An 18,769-nucleotide genomic window follows, 5' to 3' on the forward strand; every position below is an offset into this window, starting at 1 on the left:
AATTTGGTGGGTTTTGACCCTTCCTTCCATAGAAAGTATCTAATGGCTCTAGAGCACATTTCTTTCTATTCTGCATCTGCCTGCTGCCCGGAGGGAAGGAGAGGAGGCCTAAAACTTAATCTAACAGCTAGTGCTTTAGGGAAAGGTGCCTGAGAATATGGTGCAATGGAAGGGAAGCTTATGTCAGCTGTAGTGAAGATGGTGATAGAACAGAGACTATTCTTTAAATTAAACTTTTTTGTGACTGACTTCTCTTTTATAAAAAGATCTCCAGTTGGAGTACCAGAAAGCACTCCACAGCTGTTTGGAAATGCCTGGAAAACTTTACCAGCGTGCATTCTTGTGCATGACAGTTCACAAATGGACCCGTGTGATATTCATCTACAGGCAGGTGGGCAATGAGACTCAGTTGTTAGTGACAAAAGCATTTCTACTTCTCTGATTTTTGTAGTTGGATCAGGAAAAAGAACAACTGATCTTCCCCATGAAAAAATGGATGCTTAGTTTTGAGCCCTAACAAGCCATGTGGTGTAATATTTAAATATGTTCTGGTATCTGAAATATCCTCTGAATACCCACTTGAAATACCTTTCTTTTTTATTATTAATTCTTCTTGTTTGCAGTTACAGTATGTAAAGCTACATGCATTAATGTCTAATGTAGTAGTATGTCTAGTATTGGTAGTGCTGGTAGTTAAGATGGAGACTCATAAAAATACTGCAATATTCATTTTTGAAAATATTGTAAAAATGAAACATTTTGATTTAGTTGTGTGCTGTGCAGGAGAATCAGTCATATAAATCATATACTTATGCTCTGCTATCTTTGGATTCAGCTGAAGCGGTCCAGTCAGGGGAAGATTAGCTAGTTGCTGATGCCATGAGGACCATAGCTAGTCGGTAAAGGCATCCTTTTATAATGATGATCTTTGCATGTAATAGGTTAGGTTCCTCTTGCAGTTTGCACCATTGCTGCCTTGGACTGCACACACTTCTGGGCATGATACAGGGGTGAAGTGTTAATTAAAGTTTTGCCCCTAACTTCAGTGGTGAAGTGTTAATTAAAGTTTTGCCCATAACTTCAGTGGTGTGAGGAAATCATCCCATGCCTTCTATAAGGAAATACTTGGATGATCTACGTGATGTGCTGTGCAGCGAGACTGTGTTCTTGGTAATATGTTGGGATATGGATATAGAGAAAACAGTGGCCAGTGCAGAAATTCAGAAATTCTGAGAAGAAAATTTTGAAGTCCTGGTTTATCCATCTATTTGACCACAATTGCACAAGTATTTAAGAGGTTCAGCATTAAGATATTCAGATGGCTTTTTTGTTTGTAGCTCCTTATGCAACTATTTGGTACTGCTTTTTTGTCCTCCTGTCCAATAGTATGTCCTGAAAATAGCAGCTGATGGTATGGCTGCAGCCCTGTGCAGTGTGAAGCAGTGGGTAGAACAGACTATTCTTTAAAATACTGGTACATTGAGCTAGTACTGGGAACAACTTAACAGGCATCTACTCCTTCATGTTTATGAAAAGCACTGGGTAGTGTCTAGTGTCTTTTGCCTAACTCACATCCGTGAGTCACTTTAAAGATAGGGGACTGTACCTAGGCACTGCCTGCCTTTTGTAAGGTTTACCGAATACTTTGAATTTGTTCTGGGAATAAATTTAAAGCTGTATGCAGCTAACTGCTTCTCTGTCCTTCGATGCAGTTCTCCTGATATCAAAGGAAGTTATGTACTGCTGCCATTTATATCTTGCTGCAATCAGTTACACTTTCTCTTCCAAGTCTTTTTAAACTTCGCCACTAAAACAATGTTTAATCTGTTATTTGTATAGCATCTTATGCAGCGGAAGCTTGTAGCATCCTTACGAAAGAGCTCTTTGCTCCCTGCTACCCCTATTTGAGTCCCATTCCCTATTTTGAGCAGTGCAGAAGAGACACTTGCAAATGTGGACAAGTTTGTTTTTGCTCTGCTCTGGCCCATTATGCTCATCACTGCCGAAGATTTGGAGTTGTAATAGATTTCAGAGGAAGTGTCCCGGACTGTGGTAAGTTTGTCTTTCACTGCTCATCTTACTAGTTACTGTTTGAAGACTTCGGAATAACAATTAGAAAATAAAATTTAAATGGATGCTATCTATTAATTATGAAGAGTGAATTAATACTAGCAGTGTCTTCTGTGTACTGGTAAGATTGTTCCTTGCCAAGGAAGAAATGACATCAGCTTTTTTCAGAGGATTGTTTCTTCTACAATTTTTTTTAGCTCCTTTTCACCTAAGAACCAATGTAAAGGTTTTTGAAATAGTTTTGGGTTTTAAAATATCTACAGAATTAAAAATATGTTCACATCTTTTATATGGCTTTGAATATCTCATCTTGTTCCTGTTCATATTATTCATTATCTTTCTGCTCTTTTTACCTGTAGACTTTAGATTTCTTTTTTGTAACAGATTCTTTAAATAAATCCTTAGTTGACTGAGATGAAAAATTTAGGCTAGTATTTCACAGTTTTAGGTGGATTATTGTCAACCTGTCTTCTGCCTGACAGTCTCTAAGAACTTACTGTCTTTCCTTCGGTGATGCTGAAATACAAGAAAGTGCCTTATGCACTGGTATTGCTGATATTTAATTTAAAATGAGAGGAACAGAATAGATAGTATACAGATAGCCAAAGGTAACTTCTCTGTTACCTTGTCTGTAACTGTACCTCACCAACCAAAGGTAGATAATGTTATTAAGTTCTTTAATTTGTGTGAAATTTCAATGATACAAAAGATGTTGATGGGAGACATAGTGTCCTCATGTGCATTCCAAAAAGTACAGGATTGGGGAACCTATAAAACAATCCTTAAAGCCATGTAACCTAATGTGTCAGTAGGCTTGTCTTTACTAACAAGACTGAAAATCTTTTCTAAAGAATGTCAGGAATTTCACATCTTATTTTAATTATCCGTGTCTTAACACATGATGAAGACTTCTGAGAAGCTGATGTACCTTGTGTATCTCAAGTTCACTTATCTGTTTATTCCTGAAAAGGCTGCCTTGCTTGCAGTCATTCAGGCATGAGTGACAGTGTCCACTATTTCTGAATGGTTCAGTTTCAAACCATTTAATTTTCTTTTGTTTTTCTACAAGCAAATATAGTTAATTAGAATATATTTAAAAAGTTAGGTTTATAGGATTTGGAATAGGGCAAATGCTTTAATACTTCAAGAATTTCAAATCTTTTTTTCTAAAGTAGTGTTTTATAGGCTATATAAGAAAAGCTGACAGTATTGTGCAGCAGCTGCCAGTTAGACACATTTTGTCTACTGCTTTTATTATTTTCTTTAAGAAGCTGTGCACATTGCAAAGCCCACACACAAGAGCCAGGCATTTTCAGAGTCAGAGTCAAAAAGCTCGAACTGTTTGGTTTCTGCAGTGTAAATCTGGATTAACCACGCTGACTTTATTGTACTCATTATTACTGTGGATTTACATCTGTGTAGTTTACAGAGTGTAGTGCCAAGATGGCAATTTTAGTGGAATTTAATGTAATTGGGAATGAAAGAATAGAGAGATTTATCAGAAAACTTTCGGGAGGTACCAGAGTCTCTTGCACTGTAATTTGAGAGATTGGTTTCATTTGGACAGCTCTTTCATGTGAAGACACAAAGGAGTACAGTACTTGCGTATCTACCTGTGGCAGAACCTGCCAAGCCTTGTCTGTGCCAGAGACGTGCAGCAGTGGTTGTGTTGAAGGCTGTGCTTGTCCCCCTGGAATGTATTTGAATTCCAAGACTGAACGATGTATACGGAGGTAGGTAAAGCTGTGGGTCTGTACACACGCTGTCTGTTCTAGGCCACTGTACTTGCAAGTTGTCATGAAATATTAATGAACACGTAATCCATACGTATTATGCATCAGTAAACTTGTCTGGATTTTAGAGTCATACTGTGTGTTGATCAAAAATAGTTCTTTGTAGTACTTACACTCATCCTACATCACTAAAATTATTTGTTACATACAGTCTGCTTTTAACGTGAGAGAGAAAGAAAAAAATGTTCATTTTTGTTTGCAGCTTCTATTTTGTTACTGATTTCACTTGGAATATACTCAGGTTATGATGGCAATGTGTATCAGTAACTATCCAAGTCAATTTCTTGTATTTAAAAAAAAACCCTTGACTTTTGAATAGAAATTATTATTAGTGAATGGGATTTTTTTTTCCTGCTTCAGTTTGAGGTGTAGAGTTCTATTCTATCTGTTACCTGTTTTCCTCTACTCCAGGAGTGAATGCCCTTGTTATTTTCAAGGAATTGACTATCCTCCTGGAGAAAATGTTATCACTTCATTGGGCAAGTGGTAAGTTACATAAACGGGTTTTTTCTTCTCTCTTTTTCATCTAATTAAATGCTGTGTTATGTGGATTTCCTTTTTTTTTTTTTTTTTTGAGCTCTATCAAATCATTCTTGCTAGCCTGTTTTATTTATTTATTTATTTATTTATTTTCCCGCATTCCTCCCTCTTTTCATTTTCTGAAATGGAGAACAAACCTACATTGGTTTCTATGCATCTTTGGGCAGACCTTCTGTAAAACTTAGGTTTTCTGATTGCTGTGATTACAATCCAATATTTTGATGCGTAAGTAGAAAGAAAAGCACATATTATGGAGATCCATACTAATGTGCAGAGCTCCAGAAAACACCACCCCTTTCCTGACTGTCCTTTCAGGTCTGTTCAACAAGACCATCATTGTCATTCTCAATTCCTTGTACCAGACTGTGTATCCTTTTATTATGGATTATTAAGAATATATCTTCCACTAATACAGTTGAGTGTAAAGGAGCAATGCAGCTTTATGAATGAAGAAAGAGAACAGGAGTAATGCAACTCCAGCTAAAAGGTCAATGAGTCTCTCTGTTACCGTTACATTTAACATTTGTTTTTGTACTGTTTTTTTTGCTGTTTGCATCACTACATTCATGACATCCTTTCCATGGTTTAGCTTTAGAAAAGGTAAAATACTGTGCATAACAATTTTTTTGAAGTAATGTTTGAGCTGTCTCTCACTGTATCAACTGTTACAGCAGTTAGTTAAAAGCAGTACAGACCAAATCATTTCTGTGATAAATTAATAAATACTTCCATTTCTTGTAAGGACCAGATAAGAGGTTAATATTGTCAAACGTTTGTTGCAATGGGGATGTGATACACACATGCGTCATGTAACCTAGCATCCATTAGTGGATAGATTTATACTGATCATTACTTACCTTCAGGTTAGCTTATCTTTACCTTAGGGCAGATGCCCTGGAGGGTATCAGGCAGTACACCTGGAACAGTTCCTCTCTGCATATGGAGCTGTGCAAAGTCTGGGGGTAGTGTTGCCTGGCTTCCCGGATATTTGTGTTCTCGGAGCACATGACAGGCAGTGCTGGCAGTCGTGGGAAGGGGCTTTCCCAGGTATATTATCAGCCTTGCTTCCTTTCCTCCTCCTCCCCAGAGTCTAGTCTACTTAATTACACTAAGTCCTGTGAGGAATATTTTGAGTGCGATGAGATCACTGATCTCGTGATGGTCCACAATTTTTTTTTTTCATTCCCCACGTGAATTGTATTTAAAAAGTATCTACTGGTTGACAAGTACTGTGTTTAAAGATAAAATGAGAAATCTGTATCTGCTAATTAGTCATGATTTTTGCTAGCCACATTTTAACAAGGCTATATAGCAGTCTGTTGAAAAGACAGAAGTGTTTCGAACACAGAAGTAAAGACTATCAGATCTTTGGAATTAGCTTGTTTTTTAGTAGTAGGTTAGGAATCCTGTAGGACTATGTGTGGATGAATATGAAGGGAAATGCACAGAATATATTATATTTTTATCTGTCATTGGTTTCTCATTAGAAACAATTGTGATCTTTATCATCTTGTCCCCATCCTTTTTCTTTAGTGCTTTTTTTTTTTTTTTTTTGGAAATTCCTCTTTCAAACTGTATTTTTTTTTCATTTTTATCTCTGGAATAGCCTTTCTGCTCTGCCTTTTTAAGTACTGCTTTAAAAGCATTTTCACTGTGATGTCTTTATATGTCAGCATTTGTTGCTTCTGTATTAGCTGCCTTTCGTGTTGCTTTGCCTGTTGGCTGAGTTAAAGTGTGAGGCCTTTGAGCCGAGGCTTTTCTCTGTAATGCTTTAAGATGTGTATGTGACTTCAAGTATGGCAGTAGATTGGCTGTAGTGCATAGAGAAGTTGAATTTGCTGGCTAAATAGCAGTAAGTTTATTGAATTTATTGGGGAGATCATAGTTGTTGCAGAAGAGTGGGAGAGTAATACTCAAGTTCACTGGCTCATATTCTCCTCTTGTACAGCACAGGGCCTGAAATGAAGCCAGTGCTGCTATTTCCTTCTCTGACACTGCATTGCTGTCAAATTCACCGCCATTCTATAAAAGTCGTAGGCTCTTGTGGCTGGAATTGGACAGGAGCTGGCAGTGTTACAGTGCTCAGCGCTTCTTTGCGTTAGGCATCTTGTTCCTGGGCTCGAGCTTTATACCCAGTTTGTTTTTGCCTTGCTGCAGTATGTCGTGTAGGAGTATTCTTTTGTTTTGCCTATTTATCTCTGTGTGATGATTTGCGTGCGTCAATGAGTATACACACCGCGAGCTTTATACTAACTTAAAATATCTATTTTAAATTTTGATTAGTATAGAATTTTTTAAGTTCTGCTTATGAAAATTAGGCATAAATATTACACACTTTCCTTCTGTGAACTAAGAACACTAAAATTGTTGAGACTTTTTTCAGTCTTATTAGAAATGAGGTATAAAGTCATAAAATTGTGAGTTAATTTCAGATGGATAGTTTGTTCATGGTCCATGCTAGGAGCAGTTAGGAAATGACAGTGGTGTTGAACTACTCTGCTTGTGCTTTGCTTGGAGAAAGTCTTAACCATTCTAGTTACAAACATGAACTGCAACAATTTTATGTTATTCTTTGTTGCCCCAAGTTAATTTTGCTTCAGCAATATGATAGCAATCTGGAGTAGCAAACTACTGTATTACATTAAAAACTGGGATTTTATCTTCAGTTGTGAGATAACTTACAATTGTTAGAATCTAGAGGATTCTCATGTAAGCTAATAGGTTGCTTTTCAGCCCAGTCCTGAGCTGCTAATGAGAAAAAATGGAGCATTTATGATAGTGTAAAGGTCTTCATATAAGAGCATATACAGAGCAGGGTAGATTGCTTGTAACTATATATATATTTTTTTGTTTATTTTGTATTCTGGCAATTACTCATTGAATTTTCATTTTAGATAATAATAATCCTGTTTTATATACAGGACTTGGTTGGCTCTTATTTGCACCAGTGATAAAAATCCCACTGCCTTTGGGAGCAGTATAGTGGCATTTTTCTGTGTGTATTTTTATGCTAATATATGCATTTTTAATTTCTTGTAGTAATATTTGTACTGTGAAAAACATTTTATTTTTAGGGCTTTTTCTGCATCTTTAGATTACATAGAAAGCAAAAGATTGAAGTGTTATTAATACTCTTTATGCATTAAAGCAATAAATACTTTTTCTCTGGTTACTATCCATAATACATATGTATTTATACAGTTCTCAATTTGATTCATGCAGTATGCATCATTTTTAAACAGTCAACAAACAGTAATACTTCGGATCTTCCTGGTGCTTATTACTTATTCATAAATTTTTATTGCAGCCATTGCAAGGATGGAGTAATGAATTGTGATAACAACGTAATTGGTGAGTGAAGAGACAAGGGAAAAGATGCTTCAAGTTTCATGAAGGCATATCTTCTCATCTCTGTGGAACATGTTATACCGTAGTGGATTGTGCAATCAGAACAAACAAATATTTTGTAGGACAGAAGCCCTAAATTAGAAATTATGTATTTATGTGATTGAAAGTAGGTAGGTGTAATGCAGCAGCAGATTTGTCCAAAAAACTGCTACAACTGAGCAACTTCCCTTTTCTTCTGATGCGATAAAATAAAATATTTTTAAGTTGCTAATGTAAAAAATTAGTTATAAGACATAAGCGTCTGCATAAGGAACTGCAGTAGAGTAAACGAAAGCTAATTTTGTCCCATAAAACATGGTTGTAGGAACTGAACACTGTCAGTGATTTTTTTCAGATTTTTTTTCTCTTCCACAACCCCTGAATAACTTTGAAATGTCAAAAATGTTCAAAACACTGAACAACTTTGAAATGTGAAAAAATGATACTGTTTCTGTGATACAAGGAATATAATAAATTGTTTTTCTCTTTCATGTGTTTTAAGTATTAGAGTCCAGACTTTGTGAATGATACTCTTTTACTTCTGTTCAAAAGACTTTTTTCCTCCCCCTTTTCAGATCCAGAATTGGCAGCTCTTTGACTTTTCGCAGAAATTTTTTCCCCAGGCACTTTTAAATTGACAGTTGTACTGACAACTGTCTGGAAATGCTCCCCATAAAAATGAAAATCAAAAAAACCTCAACCAACTCTTTGAAATCCCACCACCACTTTGGTCATTTCTGTTGCACATCCACAGTATATACTCAGCGCATCCCAAAAGTAATTGTGTGATAGAGTTGTTTTATTTGTGGTCAGCAGCTCCAGCACAGAATGTCAGATCTAGCTCTTAAACCTTTTTAGGCCTTTTTACAATATTCTTATTTTCTTCTGATTTCTGAGTTAGTCTTTCTCTTCTAGTAGTATTTTTCCTTTTCTGTTTTAGAGGGCTAACTCCTGACTAACTGTTTAGAAAAAGTCCCTTACTGAGCCAATACATTCATTTCACTAATTTATATCAGGTTTATATGGGTTCTGTGAAGTTTTCTGTGAGTTAACTGTGATCAAGAGGAACAAACAATAGCATGTTACTATTCCAGTAGGTCTGTGTTTTTAATGTTGTCTATCTAAATAATCTAGTTGCACGCCCATATCAGATTAAAAAAAAAAAAAATCAGGTGTGAAGATTTTTTTTTTCTCCCAGAACACAACTGCCCGGTTGGCCAGATTTATATCAACTGCAGTAATCCACAAAGTGATCCTGAGCTCAGCAGAGAGAGAACTTGTGAGAATCAACTGTTAAACCTCACTTTCTCAGCACATCTTCCTTGTGTTTCAGGCTGTGTCTGCCCACAGGGGTGAGTAAAGGCCATCTCTTACCTTTTTATCTTTTGATGCACAAAAATAGGTATTTCACTTCAGCAGTGATTGAGTAGTTAATTCTGATGAAGACATTTTACTTTTTTGGGGAGAATTTGAAGTGTCAAGGAGTAAGTGCCCTGCAAAGATATAGCCTTTTGAAGGCATAAGTGGTAAATTAAGATACAAGTGGAGCCCAAGGTCTCATACCCCACAATAATAAAAACAAAGTAACAGAAATGTAGAAGGGACATTGAAGTGCTCTAATCCAATCACTGCACTTCAGCAGTTTACTGACCTTGGCCAGAGCGTGGGAGAGAAAGGGAGTAAAGAATTGAGACAGAAAAGTGAGAAAACTATGCAAAAAAATTTTTTTACATTGTAATAATTGTTACTCAATTATATTACTGTTTAATTAGCGTCACCGGCAGTTTTATTAGGAAGACGCGTTAATTCCATTTGAAGTGTAAAATTATTCATGAACAAAGGTGGTTTTTCTGGAGCTGTTTCCTTGAGAAATCAGTACTTGTTTAGTAGTTTGTTTTCAAGACTTGCCTTTTATTCTAATCTAAGTAGCTCGGTTTAAACTTACTAGGCTATTTCCTCATGGCAAATGGCTAACGGAAGCCTTTACCTTCTTTCTGCTAGGGAATGTGTATGTTTCTGAAGGTTTGTTCTTGCCCCAGAGGTAGATCTTTATTAGGTCTATTAACTATTAGAGAATATAGTTACAAAAGCTGCAACTGGAAAACAGTTCTTACAGTATTTGTGGGGTTGGTGGACAACTGAATTTGGTTTCAGGAAAAGTTGGATGATACAGTAGTGTTCTGGCACCGTACCAAGGTAGAGGTAGTTGCTCGTATGACAAAACGGAAGTTTTTCATATGACCTCCTGAGGTTAAAATAATATTGGATATGTATTAAAAACCGTCTGTTGAGATAATCTGTTGATTGGTACGGTAATTTACATATTGCATCACTAATTGGCTTTTCCATTATTATACTGTTTTGTTAGGGTTTTTTTTTTTTTTTTTAGTGGCCCAAGAACCCAAGAATTACTTCAAACAATCTACAGCATTTATTTGTTTTATTTTCTGATCAAAGACTGCGTCTTTTTGCAATACAAGCTATAGTCCAATGATCATGAATGTGTGTGTATTTTCATATGAATTGAGAATTGCTGTAAATACTACTCAGTTCTTTCCATTAAAAATGGTTATTTGCTAGCTAGTCAAGTCTGATATCTTTTAAATGTGTCATATACTATGTATATGTTTGCTTTTATATGAGATTGCCTTAAGAAAAACAAAGATGGTCTTGAAGATGTGTTTTTAATTTTTCATGTATGCCTTTGGAAATAAAAGAGACAATTTTGCTGTGTACAAACTATGCATTTTTTAATCTAAATCAAAGAATCTTAATATTTTAGTAATAATAGCAGTTGTGTAGAAGTTATTGGATCTGAATAGCCCTACTTCTTTTTTAATAGCTAGTCACTAAATGCATATTCCAATGATTATACTGCACATTGTGCATATGATTCAGAGCAACCTGGTAAGATGAAAGCATGTTGTTGTAAGAGAAAGTGTCACGAACACAGGATAAGGTAAAGTGTGAAGGTAACAGTACTTGTTCCAGCTAAATAGTGCAGGATTCTAACACAATGTGAGTTTGTTAAACTGTAAGATCATCTTTCTAGACAATTGATTCTTACTAGTGAAATACAAAGCTGAGATGTCCATTTTACAAAAGTACAAAAGCCATGAAACACTGATCTTCAAATGAAATAGTTAGATCCGCTTCTCTGTTCGTGCATTTGTACCTGTTCTGATGTATTGCATCAATTTAGCCTGATTCATCATCTGTAAATTAATCTGATGTAAGCAATAGTTAAATCAGTTTTACATGTCTGATTTATTTCTGGCTGTTTTAGGTAAACTCATGAAAAAAATTTTGATATAGATAGGTGAAAATATCACAGTTCAGAAACCTGCATGGGAGCTTGCATTATTTCAGGAGGAAGGATGTTTACAATCTGTGTAGTAGAATGATTATTTTGTGATGATTCTGTGAAAGATATTTAACACATGTATCCACAAAAAGAAAGAAAAAGGACCTGTTTTTGCTAAAAGTGATGTTATGACTTCAAGGGCAATATTTTTATCTAAATATGATTGGTCTATCCAGCCTCTGGAAAACCTGAAATATTCCTTGAGATACTTCAAAGTATTTTCTCCAGCATTTCTTCTTTGTTATGCAGAGAATACATTCTAGTGGAATGCAATAAAATGCAAATCAAATACAGAATAAATAATTCATAGTGAAAAGTAGCAACTGTCTCTATGACCCCCTTTTTAGTCTAGAGCAGATAAATTGGATGCTAGTAACTATTCTGTAGATACCTAAATTTAAGGGAGATTTTCAGCTCTGAGTTACAGTTCTTACAGGATGAAAATTATTATCATATACTTTCCCCCCACTTTAAAAATATGATTGAGAATACAGTTCACCTGGAACACTTTCTAATATTGCTTTATACTACTTTACTGATGAATTTAGAGTCTTAGTCCTTGTAAGGTAAGTACTTTATCCACATTTTCCATATCCCTTCAGAACTTCAAAACCAATATTTTTCATCTTTCACTGCTTAAATGACAATATCCTCTATTTTCTTGCTGCATACCAGAAAAAATAAGTAATACTCCGTTCACAATATCATTTATAAATTTTAAAGTCAATCTTCGACTTAAATTTTCTGCTTCTGGGTTACTGTGATTCAAATGCTTTTTCCCCTCTTTCTTTATACCAAATGTGCATAACTTGACATGAAGAAGCAATCTTTAATCAAATTGCGAAGAGAAAGTCTCTGTATTCCTACATGCTGTACAATGTGTGTGCACCAAAGCCTAATTTGGATAAATGCTGTATTCTAGCTGCTCTTTTCCACCAGCTTTCCATGAACTTCAGGCAGACCACTAATGAACTCTGAAACAGCCAGATTTTATTTGTTGCTTTTTAAAACCTACTTTTATTGTTGCTGTCAACCAAATCAATCACTTTACTGAAGAAGTTTGCCCATTTTTTCCCTCCTTTCTTACTGACCTTATTTTACCCCCTGACTGTGGAAGGAGCTGAGTTTGGTTGTTTGCATGTTTGTCATTGTCTGTATTTATAGGGCTCAATGAACTGACAGTTGAGGGTTAACTGGAATTTTGGTAGCTACTTGAAGTGTTTTAAAGTCCGTAAGATGGCAACTGTGTGGGTACGTGCCCTGGAATGCATTAACAATATCACTGCAACAAAGAGGCTGCAGTCATGTTATGCATGTAACTATCTTCTCTTGCTGAAACAGGCTGCCTTTGTGTCCAAACGCCACAAGGAAATTTGACCTACTTCAGTTATTCAGTTCCCCAATCAGCAATCAGGGCTTTTTTTTTCTTTTCTTTTCTTTTTTTTTTTTTTTTTTTTTCCCTTTCTTTTTTTGGTACAGAGCAGGGTTGTTATCTTTCTGCTTCATGCTCTTTGTGGCATGTGGTTTGTTCATATTTGTGGGTTTTTTACAATACTGTTTTTCTGCTCATTTGAGATGTAGTTTTGTTCCATGGTCTCACCTTTTGCTTAAAGATGCTGAGAGCAGTTTGTGACTATTTACTATGATTCTCAGATTTGTGATTCTCTTTTGCAGTCTTCACTGCCCATATTTTTATAGACCTTTTTCTTTCATGGTTCCTGTTGATGTAAATAAAAGTTTACTGTTCAAAAACAGTAACAGATGAGTGATTATGTGTGTATATGCATGCATATGTGTGTATATGGTATCTCTGTATGTTTTTAAATACATTGTGAATCTTATGCCTATGTGATTACTTCTTGATTTTTTTTATGTGTATGTGAATATCTGCAACTATTTCCTTCCCAGTTTAGATACTTGTCTATAAAATTTCAAAAATCTGGAATTTAGCAAACCAGACCTGAGTCTAACAAAGAAATTTTTTTTCTTCTATTCTCTCTTCTTTTTCCCTGACAACCAACCGCTTGTAGAAGATGGAAGAAAAGAGGCATTTAAGAAAGGTGATTACTCCCTAATTAAGCAGCATTTTAGAGCAGCATTCATGCTAGTCTTAACTTGTATGGTCTAGTAATAGTGGTGAAGGATTCTTATAATCCTTGAGGCTACAGGAATGCATCATGCTCCATCCTGTCATGCCAAGGGATCCTGGATGGGTTTTGCAGATTTCCTGTGTTTTATCTCAGGAGGCACATGGAAATGGAGGAGGAGAAAATCTAACACAAGATTTGTTGTAGGTTAAGGATTATCTCATTAACTTTTAGAAGAGAGTCTGAACATGACCCTATTTACAAGCTTATCATTGTAAAGGATCATGATGTTAGCCTATCTTTCATTCATAATATCCAGTTAAGCCAGCATAGTTATAGGAGGAAAAGATCCCAAGTCATGTAAAAAGCCAGTTCCCCTATCTTCTCATTGGAGGCGTTTTCAAAAACAAAACAAAACAAAGACATGTATAAGATTTTCTTAATTTTTTTTTAATTCAATAGCTAAAAGTATTAGAAGTTTTACTTGTCTCTGTAGATTTTTTTGGCCACCATTGTCAGAATGTCCTAGGTTCACAGAGCTTGTAGCATTCAGAAATGTGAATGGCCTTGCCTCATGACTGTGCCGTCAACAAGATGCAGTAACTATATATTTATAAACAGGCTGGTTAACTGCATACCCTGAATCACTTTAACCATCAACTTCTGACACTTGTGCCAGTCATATTCTGTATCAGTTGTCTTCTGATGAATTATTTTAAATATAGCAGGTTCTAATAGCACTCTGGGCTTTAAAGAGAGTATCTGCACAGTTGAAAGGTTAAGGCTGAAATCAGGCAGGTATTTTCTATTCTTTATTTTTTGATCTTGGTGCTGTGAAATGAGCTAACCAAAAACATTACTACAACAAACAATGAATTAAAATATTGGAAAACTGACTATATATATGTGATAAAATAAGTAGATTTTTAACAGAATTTTTTCACGCAGACAATTTTCGTACTGTCTTTCGTATGAGCTTTTCAAAAATACTTATTAATAACTGGATGTCTTAAGTCCAAACTTATAAATTTCCTTACCAGAAGAGAAAACTTAACATTAGGGATATACCTACTGTGTACTTTTGTTTTGTATTCATTGTCAAGCACCTCAGTCTAGAAAAGGCACTGTGAGAAATGCTGTCATCTTTTTGAAGACATGTTTTCAGTTAGACTCTCTGTTGAATTAGTAATATACATCAGTGTTTATTTCTGATAATATTAATCCATTCAGACTTACATTAACTGAAGGAAATAACTCTCATCTCTTTTATAAGTTAATTCTATCTTACGGTAAAAATCAAGAGGTCTTTCAGCCTATACATATGAATAAAAAGTACAAATTCTTAGGATTTTGTCAAAAGCGTGCAATACATATTGCCCAAATCTAAAGAGTAATTCTTTCTACTTCTTTTACTACCTTGTGGTTTTCCCTATTAGATCCGTCTACATTTTAATCTTTTACATTTTTGTCCCTTCTGTAAGCCATGTTAGCAAAACAACTGTTATAAAAATACCTATATAGTGAGAATTTAAGACTCCTGTATTTCAAACCATTAATAAATCTTTGCTATGATTAACTTTGTGTTTGAACTTAAATATAATTGTACTTTATAATATCTTCCTAACCATAGTTAGCTGTTGATTTCTCCATATTTCAGTGATATCCTATTCCTTGTTTAGAAATTATCATTTATTTCCATAGTACAGAGGTGGCGTACTGTATCAAATAACATGTAAGGAGCTTAAACACATTCTTGAGAGATTTTCTCTAAACAAGAGAAGTCATCACTTTCTAATTTGCACAAAGAAACAGTGAATTTAATGTCATCTTATGTGTCTGTGGCAAAACAATCCAAACGACGTGTTAAGACTGTAATTTAGTTTCAGATATTTTATAAAGCTACTTTTTATTAAAAGCAATTTTATTAACCGTTTCATATGTTTAAGTACGTCCCCTTAGCTAAATTGAAAATCCTTTCCTTTTGGTATGAGACATACTTTTTACGAAAGACTTGCTGTTCCTCAAGTATAAAAAATTTAAGGAGTAAAACTCATTGTTTTTAACATGAAAATAAAAATACTGATCACTTTCCTCTTCTGGATGCCCTTGCCACTACCATCACCCTAACGTTTTAGTCTTTTTCCTTTCTGTTTTCTGGACTAGGTGGAGTTCAAGAGGGTATCTCTCAGCAAACCTGATGTTTCTCAGGATACAAATATTATTCCCAATGGGGATACCATCATGGCTATGCACTCAACCATTTGCTCTGTGACAAAAACTGAATGAACATTCCTGTATCTTCCTGGGTGCTTCACAAACTGATATTTATTCATATTGTTTTCTCATGCTAATTTCTATTTTTAGTAGTTGTAGAACTACAACATGCTAAATGTAGTGGATTGGAGTTTATTTTCAGAGAGTGAATGAGCATCCTGGCACTGGCCTTAGCAAGCCGAGCCAGTTGTCTTCCATCCTGTTGTGCTCTGCAAATCTGCTGCTGCCTGTAGTGCATTCTGTTGCTTCTTACCTCCTCTTGCAATGCTTCCGACGCCTTATTGGTCTTGCGCTTTCAAGTTCATATTAGATGAAAACATTTTTTTTCTCTGCACTTCACATTTAACTCAGATTCCTTCACCAACATCTTTCAGATTCTTGAGTAGCTTTACATACTACCTTCTGTTATTTCAGTTATGCTGAAGCAGAGAGTCGTTGGACTTTCCACTATTTGGTTTTGAAAGGAAGACTTCTTTTATACTTGGAGATTACAAAAATATATTAGCTGTTTAAGCTTTTTCATTAATTCAGCAAACTTGCATACTAAAATACTGTTAGTGTAGTTAGAATTGTGTGGGTTTTGTTGTTTTCTGTGAAAGGACTTGAAATCATGAAGTAGTTAAGCCATTTTTTGTTTGCTTTGTTTTATTTTTAATCTCCACTACAACTCAGGCAGGCATTTGATGCAACTCTAAAAAGCAGGTGCTATTATTTATTTTTGAAGGTATGTGAGTCCATTAGGCCACCAGCTCTGGCTGAATTGTCTTCCTTATTGAAAACTGCTTCAGCTATGAAGTTACGTTAGTCTTCTAGTAAATACCTTATCCTCTATTACTACAGATAAGGAACTCTGAAACCAGGATTATTCTTTGACATATGCCCTCAAATATCTATTTATTTCCCAAAAATGTAGTTCATTAAAAAGAAAAAAAAATTAATTCCCCAGGCAGTGTAACTCTTTTCAAAACAAATGTATCTGTCTAGAGAAACTTCAACTAGTGACAGTGATTCAAGAAGAGTTACTGCTATCATCTTGCCCATCTTTCATTGGAGTCCTTCGTTACATGATTTTCTGCCCTCAGCGCGCTCAATGATAACCATTGGACAGAAATCCTAGTCCTACTTGTCTTCAAATGTGTTTAACCAAACATATTTAAAAGAAAATAGTCCTAGCTCTGAAGTACATGAAGTGCAGCTGAGACAATGTGGAAGTGTATCAAACCACACACCACCACTGACCGTCCATGGACTTCTCATTGATTAAATATGTTGGTACAAAGTATAGACCCATAGCTGTCTGTCTGTCTTTCCCTCAAGTCTTGCCATGGGCTATGCTGTACCACCTCTCCCGTTGTGCCCTGAGAGCTGCTGGTGCTCCTGGAGAAGATCTCCCTCTTGTGGGCCTGCTGGAGCTGAGAGCTGTGGGGGCCAAGCACCTGCTTTCTGAACGCTGCTTTCTCTAGCAGGCTTCAATCTCTGCCCTCTTCTGTGTTCATTCCCCACCGCACAAGCTAAAAAGTAAAACTTCTTTTAAAAGGAAGAAGAAGGAATAAAAATGTATTTGCCCCCATTCTTTCAGTCACTTTGCCTAATTCCTGTTGTATTTGTTTGTTTAGAATGAGACTTCAAGACAAAGTCCCTCTCCTGCTCAGCTCTGGTGTTGCAGTGTCCTTTGCAAAATCAGTACCCAGGTTTCATGCAGCTCTGTGTGTTACACATTTGGTTTCTGAAATAACTTTGCCTCTTCTGTCCCAACAATCAGAAGAAGGCGGGAGCAGCAAGTGCATCTTGCTTAAGCAGGGAAAGGAGGCATGGGCAGCTTTATGAGCCAGAAGATCCAGAGACAGCTGGAAGAGAAACCAGGGGATGAATGGGCACGTGGAGAGGGTTGCAAAATATGGCAGTCTAGGTGGTCCCATTGAACTCCACTTCTCCTTTCTGTTTTTTTTTTTTTTTTTAATATACTCTCATACCTTTTTGTCTGTATGCTGCTTTTACTACTGCTGTGAATTTTCTTTTTTTTTTTTTTAGAGACATCCTCTACTTAGCTGGGTGCTGATGGTAGAGCTGAATGCAGAATGTGTCTACTAACACAGGGTGAAACTGGATCAAAGGGGAAAAGTGCAGATATCTGGCTTTAGCTCAGTTGAAGCATCAGAATCAATTGTTACTTGGACAGATACAACAAAGATACTAAAAACCCTACAAATATTTTGCAAGATGCCTCATGCTTGGCAAATTCACTTGATGTTTCTTTTTAATAAACTGTGAAAAGAAAAAGATAGACTATAAAAAAGCACTTCAAATAGTTAATAATAAACAATTAATTAAATCCTGCCTTTGTGGCAAAATTTGTGAAACCCTTTATGTTAACAAACAGAGCTGTATACATTAATGAGATAGTACTGACATGGTATCGGTCAAGCGTGATGAGCTGTAATAGGGATACGTGTATCTGCAATTCGTTGTATGTTAGGCTTAGACTGCAAGAAAAATGTTTGATACTTCAAAGGAGAACAGTATTAGGTATCTCAGTAGCATTTTGGTGATGAATTCTTAGATCATTGAAATCTATCTGTTTGCTTGGCTTTACAAGAGAGAAAGCTGTTATCACTTGTTTTAGGGTAATATTGCGAGGAAGAAACTGCATTTAGTGTTACCTTGTCAGTGATGCCTTTTACGTCTGAATAGGGCCTATTCAGTTTTAGTCTTAGAGCAGTGGGAAATTCAGCCTCCCAATTGGTTGTCCACAAGTGACAGAATACTTGAAATAAATATGAATTACAAAGAACACTTCCTATACCCGGGGGAAAATTACAGTGTTTCAGTTTAATTTTTTTTCTTTTTTTGTATGAAGTCACTATGTTCCAAGGGTGGTGATGGGGAAGCTACAGAGTTGTGGAATTTCCACCTGATGTAAATAACATACTGATAAAAGGTCTAAATAATAGTTCATAAAATACTAATTTGTTAGTACGAGTTAATAAAAAGTTCTGTGCCAAATGCATAATTAGATCTTTCCTTTTGGATACCAGGGGAACGAAATTGTATTAACAGCCAGGTTGTGCCTGATGCCTATGGTCTGTTGTTATTGGTGCAGGTATAGTCTTGCACAAATTAAAATGCTAAACAACAGAAAGGCCTAATTGTTTTCTTAAGAATAACTCTATGAGTACATACCAAAATTTATGTTATTGTAGAAAGTTACTTTTGTCCAAACAAGTTAATCTTAACAGTAACAGCAAAGTATTAGC

At 35.7% G+C, this 18,769-nt stretch overlaps 1 protein-coding gene across 1 annotated transcript in view; it reads left to right on the top strand.

Annotated features, from left to right (window-relative positions):
* Positions 1-18,769, top strand: part of OTOG (otogelin) — a 108,870-nt gene that overhangs the window by 31,453 nt on the left and 58,648 nt on the right. The window contains exons 17-22 of the mRNA XM_062576447.1: positions 267-391; positions 1,840-2,052; positions 3,638-3,803; positions 4,275-4,349; positions 7,711-7,754; positions 8,989-9,142. Of these exons, the coding sequence (XP_062432431.1) occupies positions 267-391; positions 1,840-2,052; positions 3,638-3,803; positions 4,275-4,349; positions 7,711-7,754; positions 8,989-9,142 (777 nt within the window). The remainder of the gene's footprint in view (positions 1-266; positions 392-1,839; positions 2,053-3,637; positions 3,804-4,274; positions 4,350-7,710; positions 7,755-8,988; positions 9,143-18,769) is intronic.

The sequence above is a fragment of the Rhea pennata genome, chromosome 5 (assembly GCF_028389875.1).
Source record: "Rhea pennata isolate bPtePen1 chromosome 5, bPtePen1.pri, whole genome shotgun sequence".
NCBI lineage: Eukaryota > Metazoa > Chordata > Aves > Rheiformes > Rheidae > Rhea > Rhea pennata.